This window comes from Corvus brachyrhynchos, unplaced genomic scaffold (assembly GCF_000691975.1).
Source record: "Corvus brachyrhynchos isolate BGI_N302 unplaced genomic scaffold, ASM69197v1 scaffold346, whole genome shotgun sequence".
Taxonomy (NCBI): Eukaryota; Metazoa; Chordata; class Aves; order Passeriformes; family Corvidae; genus Corvus; species Corvus brachyrhynchos.
The window spans coordinates 6,224,222-6,233,095 of record NW_008238644.1 but is presented as its reverse complement, the minus strand read 5'-3'; the positions used below and the strand labels follow the sequence as shown (position 1 = coordinate 6,233,095).

General features: G+C 53.9%; 1 protein-coding gene across 1 annotated transcript in view; it reads left to right on the top strand.

Annotated features, from left to right (window-relative positions):
* Window positions 1-8,874, top strand: part of ARHGEF9 (Cdc42 guanine nucleotide exchange factor 9) — a 155,998-nt gene that overhangs the window by 132,013 nt on the left and 15,111 nt on the right. The window contains exon 8 of the mRNA XM_017737504.1: window positions 492-623. Coding sequence (XP_017592993.1) covers window positions 492-623 — 132 coding nt within the window. The remainder of the gene's footprint in view (window positions 1-491; window positions 624-8,874) is intronic.

Here is an 8,874-nt window from a genome sequence, read left to right as displayed (position 1 = left end):
AGTCCTGCCAGCCTCAGAGGCGGGGAACCGATATCCCAGAGTGTCCCAGGCTTTCGTAGCTGGCCGGAGATTTCAGGAGGGGAATTGCTTTGGGATGCTGCTTTAAAGGGAGGGCGTGCAGGGAATTTGGTGTCTCTGGGGTGGGCAGCAGGAAGGGGCTTTGTTTTCCTGATGCCACCAGCACCTGCAGCAGGATCCAAGGGTCTGGGGGTACCTGGAGAGGGGAGTGGGGAGAGGGGACAGTGTCTGGGGCAGCTCTTTCCCCATCACAATGTGAGCCATAGTGACCATGCTTCAGGTGTCCACACTTCCTCCTTACTCCCCTTCCTTCAGAATTATCCCCTTATCCCAGTTTCTGGTCTGAAATCAGATGAGGTGGCTTTGACAGCTGCAGAAGGGTTGGAATGTTACTGAATTGCAGCTTCTCCCCATCCTGCAAAGACAGACTTGTCCAGTGCAGTTGTCTCAGCCTCGTTCCCTGTGCCCTCCAGGGAGACGATATCTTGGACCGCAGCTCGGAGCTGATCTACACGGGAGAGATGTCCTGGATTTACCAGCCTTATGGACGGAACCAGCAGCGAGTTTTCTTTCTCTTTGATCACCAGATGGTTCTCTGCAAGAAGGTAAGGACACAGCTAAGGGCATGCTGTGGGCAGGCTTGCCAGTCCAACGTGGTTTTTAGGGCACGGTGGCTGTTGGCTGCACGTGCAGAAGAGGATGTGGAGAGCCCTGAGGAAGGGCAGTGCACACGTTCGGGGTGGGGAGCACACTGTGATGGAGGGATTTTTGTGCTCCTAGCAAATCCAGCCTCCACTTGCTCTTTTCATGCCTTTATCTCATGTGCCCCTGGTTTGGCTCGTTGCCTCCCTTCTCATTTTAGGATTTGGCTGCAGTGTATGATCTGGGATTAGATAGCCCTGCAATTCCTGTACGAACTACAAAACCTGGCACTGGGGCTGACAGCCCAGTTGCTGCATTGAGATGGTGATGAGCAGCAGCCAGGCTGTGCTGGGTGTCTGTGCTGGCGCCTGGGGAGAGGCTTTTTAAGCCTTATCCTCCTGTCTGTGCCGTGCTGGGTTTCACAGGGCCCCTCCCTGCCGTGGTACCCATGGAGAAGGTGGGAGGGCAGTGCAGGATGCTGCTGCTGGTGTGCTGTGCTGTTGATAGCAGCAGGTGAGCTGTGATCCAGAGAAACTGTGTCCAGCAGCAGCTCTTGTGTCCCTGTGTCCTGCTGAGGTGATCCCAGCTCACTGCCAGCACACCTGTGTGACATGAAGGGACAGAGCTCATCAGTCCTGGGTGTGACAGCTCAGGATTTGCTGTCACTCCCTGCAGCCGCACAGAACTGTGCAGGGCGGTCCGTGGGAGAGCACAGGGCTGTGTTCCTGTCACAGCTTTTGGGCTCAGGACAGGCTGAGCCTGGCACCCTCCGAGGAGGAAGGGCGTGGGTGGGGGCGTGGGCGGCTCCTGACTCAGCGCGGCATCACTGCCCCCTCCTCGGCCTGGGCACTGCAGTGGGTGGCACTTTCATCTCCTGAGTCATGGTTGACTGAAATTCTGCCTTCTGGAATGCCTGTACTTGTTTTTCCTCTCCTCGTTGCTGTGCCTTTCCCTCCTTGCCCGGCCCTGCACAGAAGCAGCCTCAGAGCAGCAGTGAGAGCTGGAAGGAGGCTGGAGGTGCACAGCTGGTTTCCTGTTTAATCCTGACCTCCTCCTCTTTGATCATGACCCTGCATTTCCAATTCAGAAGGCAGCATCCAGTCTGGCTTGCACTGGGTCTGGTCCAGAGAGGTATTGAGCATTCCCTTAACTCTGGGGAAAGCAGGGCTGGGATTTCCATGGTCATCAGCACAAGTGGAGGGTGGTCAGCAATCCACAGCGGGCTGCTGGGGGCCTGCAAGGTTCCATCGATGTGCAGACAGCGTTAGTGTGACACTGTCCTCCTCCTTTCTGCATTTTGGGGGGTGTGGAGATGCTGCACGAGAGGTGCCTGTGTGGAATGCACCTTTTTTTGTTGGACACCTGGCCATGGCATTTCTGTGAGGGGGAATAACTCTCAGGATGATTGTTCCTGTCATTACCCCCTGGTTGTTACCTGATTTGCACATCTGCAAGACTGGGAATTCCTGAATGCATTTCCATGGCCACCTTGTCTTCAGACTTGGGAAGATGAGTGAGTGATTACCCAGGGCTTGGGTAATCTACCCAGATCTACCCTGGCTTGGGAAGATGAGTGAGTGATTACCCAGGGCTGCACTCAAACATGCTTGGCAGATGTTATTTCCACCACTGTGGATGTACTGAAATCTTTCTCCCAACAAGGAAAGCTGCACTAAGGTTTCCAAGGGCTGCAGCAGGTGGAGAAGCTGACACCGTGGCAGGCACCTCTCCCTGCTGGCAAATATCTTGTAAACTTGTGTGGGATAATTTTCTCAAAAATAGTTTCCAAGCTTTGCAGAGAAATCTCTTTGGCTTAGATTTTGCCACCAGAGACAGCACTGGTCACTTCCTGACATCAGCACTGAGCGATTTCCTGGTGCTAGGAAGTGAGGAGTTTGATCAGATGAAATGGCCTTGTCAACCATTTCAGGGTTCTACAAACTGAATGCTGAAACACCAGCGTGAATGCTCCAGTTCCTGATCCAGAGCCACTGGGAGAGCTCAGAATCCAGGTTTTCCTTGCAAAGCCGGGTAACTTTCAGCTGCTGGCTTAATGTCAAACTCTCCCAATGAATTTCTGCCCATGTTTCCTGAACCGCAGGCTGGGACACTGCACGAGGACAAAGTGGTGCCTTTTCCAAAGAGTTGCTGGGATACCCTAACGCAGAGCTGCCTTTTGGGAAGGTAGAAGGGAATAAGCCGGGCAGGAAGCAAGCAGTGCCTCAGTGTGCCTTGCCATATGTGTATAATCAGGAGAAAAAAGCCTGTTCTGGGATGCTGGCCGTAATTACTGAGAAATGAAGGCAATCCTGGCTGATGGTAACGCTCAAAGATGTTGCCTTAAAGGCACAGGGTCCACTTTCCTTATCACCCTGAAGTTGAGAGATTTTGACACAGAGATGCTTTAGATTTGCAAATCATGGTACTTAACATCCAGGCCTGTGACACACAGCGTTAAATATGATCACTTTGGGGATGCTCGAGGTTCTTAGCCGATGAGGATCTTCTTTTCTCTGTTCTGGGTAATAATTTGAACTCCCCCGCGGGCTCCAGGGTGCTGTGGCATGGGGCTGGGAATGACAGTGTGAAGTAGGAAGGGTTAACAAGAGTTCCTGCTCTAAATTCCACTTTTCTTTCACCAATAGCTGAGCAGTCCTTAGTGGGGCCCCGTGTTTAGCGTTTTCTGACAGCGCAGAAAGATCAGTGACTGCATGAAGCACATTTAGTTTTCGTTTGTGCTTTTTACGTGTCTCTTGTAATCAGGAGGCAATGCGAGCTCCAGCTTGTGGTTTATTGCTATTGCTGTGTTCTCTTGAGCTGCCCGAGCAAAGCAGGTTGGATGAGAAGCAAAATGAGACCAGTTTAATAGCAGTAGCCAGCCAGAAATAGCCGTGCTACAGGAGATGGAGTAAATAAAACAATCCTATCAGACTCCACTGCAGTCCAGGTTTCCAAATGGGAAGATAAAAAGGACATTTCTGAGTGCTTTCAGTGGAAGAAGGTCTCATTCCCATGTAGGTTCTGTTGGAAACACTGAGGTAATCTCTGCACCAAAACAAGGGCCCTGCTTTTATTACAGGCTAAAGAGGGCCTGTGAGACCAGCCAAAAATCTTGTTTGCAAACACAGAGCAGTCCTGGGACAGTTCTTATTACTTTAAGTGGGTTTTTGACCCACCAGGAACAGTGCTTGACTTCAGCAGCACCTCCCAGCTCTTCCCTTTTTCTCCCAGTAACACAGATCTCCACAAAGTGCCACGTTTTGGGTCAGGCCTGGGCCCAGCCTGCAGCAGGGTGGGGAAGTGGCTCAGGCTGGGTTTCAGCAGCTCAGGAGGGACTCGGTGCTGCCCTGGCAGGCAGAGCCTGCTGCTGCTGCTGGAGCTGGGGTGGTTCCTGGGCTGTCCAGTGCAGAGCCAGGAGCTGGACTCCGATGATCCTTGTGGGTCTCTTCCAACTCAGGATATTCCGTGAGTCTGTGAGGTGGGCATGGAGGTGATCAAAGAGAACACAGTGGCTTGGTCACAAAGTGTGAAATGAAGTTTTTAGAGACCAGTGTTTCCCCAGCCCCACTCCCAGAGCCCTGTGGCTCTAGCCCAGCTGGTGCTTTCTGCAGGCAAGAGGTTTCTGTGGGATCACGGAGCATGGAAGGGAAGTTGGATGTTTCATCAGTCCCTTGGCCAGCAGAAAGCCAAGGAAGGCAAGTCCAGCATTCAGCAGGGTATAGATTAAAACCAGTTATGAAACAGCACTCCAGCTTTCAGACAGGGGTATTCAAGGGAGGAAGACATTCCTGTGGATGGTGCCACCGCCTGGAATGCTCAGTGAGCCTTTGCAGGGCAGTGCAGGTGCCCGTGGTGTGCCCTAAGCAGTGTCACAGGGGATTCGTGCTGACCCAGGACCTGCTGTGCTTCTACTGCCTGCGGGGAGCACAGAGGGAAAAGCAGAATCCAGAGGGTCTGGAGGAGCCAGCAGGAGGAGTGCTAAAATCCAGAAAGGGCTGAATTTAGAGTCCTTCACCATCTGTGTGGTTGTCTGGGCAGGGATCAAGTTTTGCCTCCTGTGGCCATACAGATTTGCAGGATGCTCTGCAAAGCACTCTGTGCCTCACTTACCGCTCCTGGAATTGCAGTGGGTGTAAATTTGGCCCACAAGCGAAAAAACCAACCCCTCCTCTGCCATGACCTTTCATCAGCACCATCAGCTCCCCTGTGAGCAGCTGGGGAGGCCAGCAGAGCGGAGTGACGTGGCTGCACAGGGGTTTCCCATCTCCTCCTGTTACAAGTCCTTTGGAAAGGCCCTCAGCTCGCTGCTCTGCAGCCAAAGGGGCTGGGCTCGGGGTGGAACAAGGCACCAGAATGCCACTGGTGTGCCACCGAACCCACGGAATGAAAATAGCACTTCCCCACAAACGCTCGCAGCTCCCGTCCTCCCCCTCTCGGATCCCACTCTGCAGCTCCACGGAGCTGGCGAGGATGAATCAAACGTCTCTTCCCAAGCTCGGGAGACAGACAGTGCTGAATAATTTGGCAGGGATCTGCCGACCTCCCCGGCACAGCTGTCCTTGTGCAGGAGGAGTTACGTAAACTGAGAGCGCCGGCATCTCGGCTCCCCTGGGGACGCTCCCGGCAAGTTTGGGGTGGGAAGCGAGTGGCTGAGGGGGTTTTGGGGAGGTGGTGTTACATCCCCCTGTCCCTGATAGGATCCAGCCCTCAGCTCATTCCAGGCTGGGCTGAGCAGATCCCGTTTCCCTGCTCCCGAATGCCAGCTCAGTCCCAGCTGAGTGTCCCAGGGCTCAGAGCAAAGCTCACAGGCTCTGGCATCCAAACACTTAGCAGGGCTTAGATTTATTTTGTTATATCGAGAATATTTAGGACAAAACCCACTTCATTGAGCTTTAGGGTCTCATTTGGGCGGAGGAGAGGCCCAGAGTGGTGCTGCACTGAGCTCCGCTGTGTGTCACTGTCAGTGTCCCACCTGAGCACAGCCCACAGCAGGGTTAAATTAAATGTATAAATGGTACAGAAAACTGTCCCCTTGGTGTTCATGGCAAGCAGGCTGGGCTGCTTCCATCAAAGGGTTTCTTTGGGTAAATTAGACTTTAAAAATGTAGGCTTGGAATCTGTTTTTAAAAAGTCGAAGAACGTTGGAAGCCCTTATGAGCAAAGATACCCAAAGACATGGCAGAGTGGCAGCATGCCATGCTCTCATTGCTCACGGCAGGCTGGGCAGAGGGAAGAGAGAGAGCAGGCAAGCAGGAAAATCAGGACAAATTTCAGGAGTACACTGGAAAACTCTGCTCCTCTGCTCTGCTGTCAGTGCCCAGGCCAGTGGGAAATCACAGAGAGGGCTCTGAGGCCCACCCACGCCTCAGTGCAAGAGGCAACTCAGCCTCTTCCAAAGCTCTGCCTTTCCCAAATCATGAGCTGGTGTTTGGGTGCAGTTATTGTGAACCCTGGCTTAGTCTTCGCCTAATTCCAGCACCAACTGTTCCCATGGCAGCTGCTCACCGAGGGCAGGGCTTGCCGTGGGTGGCTCTGTGTCCAGCCTCATCCTTGGCCGGCTGCTCTGCCTCGGAACCTGGGGAACACTTCACCTGCTTCTCAGGGATTGCTGCTTCTCATCCCTGCACAGAGCCCCCAACAGCCCCACCCTGGGCATCCCTGGCAGCACTGCCCAAACGCTCCTGGAGCTCTGGCAGCCTCGGGGCCGTGCCCATTCCCTGGGGAGCCTGGGCAGTGCCCAGCACCCTCTGGGGGAAGAACCTTTCCTGATATCCAACCTAACCCTGCCCTGGCACAGCTCCAGCCATTCCCTGGTTCCTGTCCCTGTAACAAGTGACGAGATCAGAGCTGCCCCTCTGCTGCCCCTCAGGAGGATGTCAAAGACCTCAACGAGGTGTTCCCTCAGTCTCCTCCAGCTGAACAAACCAAGTGCCCTCAGCCCCTCCTCATAAAGCCCCTCCAGAACCTTCCTCATCCTTGTGGCCTCCTTTGGATGCTCTCCAATGGCTTAAAGTCTGTGTTACATTGTTGTGCCCAAAACTGCCCCAGCCCAGGGCAGAGCAGGACAATGCCCTCCCTGGCCCGGCTGTTCCTGATGCCCCCAGGACAGGGATGTCCCTCGTGGCTCAAGGGCACTGCTGATGTTCTGTAAAGCTGGTGGGGATGGAGTGATGATCCCCATTGGAGGAGCCCCCTGTTGCCTGTTCCTCCTCCTCCCTGTGCCTCTCAGCCCCCCAAAACTGCCCCAGCCCAGGGCAGAGCAGGACAATGCCCTCCCTGGCCCGGCTGTTCCTGATGCCCCCAGGACAGGGATGTCCCTCGTGGCTCAAGGGCACTGCTGATGTTCTGTAAAGCTGGTGGGGATGGAGTGATGATCCCCATTGGAGGAGCCCCCTGTTGCCTGTTCCTCCTCCTCCCTGTGCCTCTCAGGGCTGGAGGGGCTGTGCTGTCCTTACTGCCCACAGGCCTCCTCTGCCTCCCTCGGCTCTGCCAGCTCTGATCCCAAGGCTCCCAGTGCTGAGCTGTTCCCACACAGCTTTGAGCTGTTAGAGATCCACCACCAGAGCCCTCCAGTGCATCTCTCACTGATTACTGACAGCTCCCCCTTGATCTGCACGATAAACAAATGTCATTATCCTACGGTAGAGGTGGGGAAGGGCTGAGGGACAAATCTCACCTGGAGCCCCAGGAGCTGCACTCACAGGGCCTGGCTGCATCCACGTCCTTGGAGCACATAATTCCTCCCTGAGTCATTTTGAAACTCCTTTGCCATTGGAATGTTCAGGGTTTGATAAACGGGAGCACCAATAACCTACATATGCAGTGAGGAACTTGTAATGGATTATTCTGTGGTTGGCATCTCCTGTCCTGTCAGCTCCAAAGAGGGATCTAATGACTCACGGCTGGAAATGGCTCTTCCTCCATTTGTGTTTCACGGATGATTTGTTTTACGCATGAGAAGTCGAGTGTGACCTAGCACAGAGTAAACCAGAGCCCTGAAAAAGGCACCATCCTAAATCTAAACTCTTGCTTAAGGCCTCCCCATCCACCCCTGCACGCCACCCACTCAGGAGTTAACAGGATATGAAACTCCTGGAATGCTGCACACGTGGAGTGAAGGTCTGGGACCAGGCCAGGTCCTCTCAGGTGCTCATTTCCTCCTCGAGTGCTCTGTGCTGCTGAAACCCTCGAATGGCCTTTGGTTGTGATGCCATTTTGCACTGGTGACTGCACATTGCCCTCCTTGGGATTGTTCTTTTTCCCCTGAATTGTCTCGGGAGGGCTTGACCCTTTTCCTGTCCCACAGGCAGTGCCAGTCACAAGGAGCTGTGGTCTAGAATACTGGGGCAGAAAAGAAGTTAGAGATTAAAACTAGAGAGCAGGAGAAGCAGTCCTGAAGACCAGTAGGAGTCAGAGAGCTGCTGAACAGAGTGATTTCCAGGTGCACTCCTTCCTGCAGGTGTCTGTGTCCACTACAGCAGGAGCACAATTCATTGTGACAGGGAGCCCATCCCAGCTTCCAGGTTTTCCCATAAAGCTCAGCCTTGCTTTCCTTATGATGGTCACAAAGACTTTTTTCCTTCCAAGTGCAGTTACATAAAGTCACCTTCCCCCTTCCAAGAAGGGACAGTGATGGGGGGTGGGAGCAGAGGGGGTGGCCCAGGCAGGTCCCAAGGCAGGGCCAGCCCCGAGCGTGGCCGCAAACCCCAGCACAGCACCCGGGGAGCAGAGCTGTGTGGGGGGCTTATGTAACGTGTCAGAACTTGGCTTTGTGCTCCCATCAAACCCCTTTTTTAGGCTTCATCTTTTCCTTGTGAATCCTTAGTACAGATTACGTGAACAGACTGCAGAGCATTATTCGGAAGCGCTTAATTAACCTCAGAGAGGGGAAGAAAAGGAAATCATAGAAGCTGTAGGGTAAAAAAAGATCATATTTAGACAAATAAGTGCAAATGACCCAGATGCATCAATTTCCTTTAGAGCCAGGCAAGGCAGGCTGGATGCTGTGCAGAGGCTGCAGGTCTGTGCCGCTGCTGCTCCGCTGCCGTCCCGCTCCCACACCGCCCCAGGTCCCTGCTCATCCTACCTGCTCCCATCCCTGCTCCATCTGTCACCTCCCCTTAGACACCACCCAGCTGCAGCGCTGGGAAGGACCCCAGGAGATCAGCTATTCCCTTTGCAGGATTAAGCATACTCGGATCATCTCTGATGGAT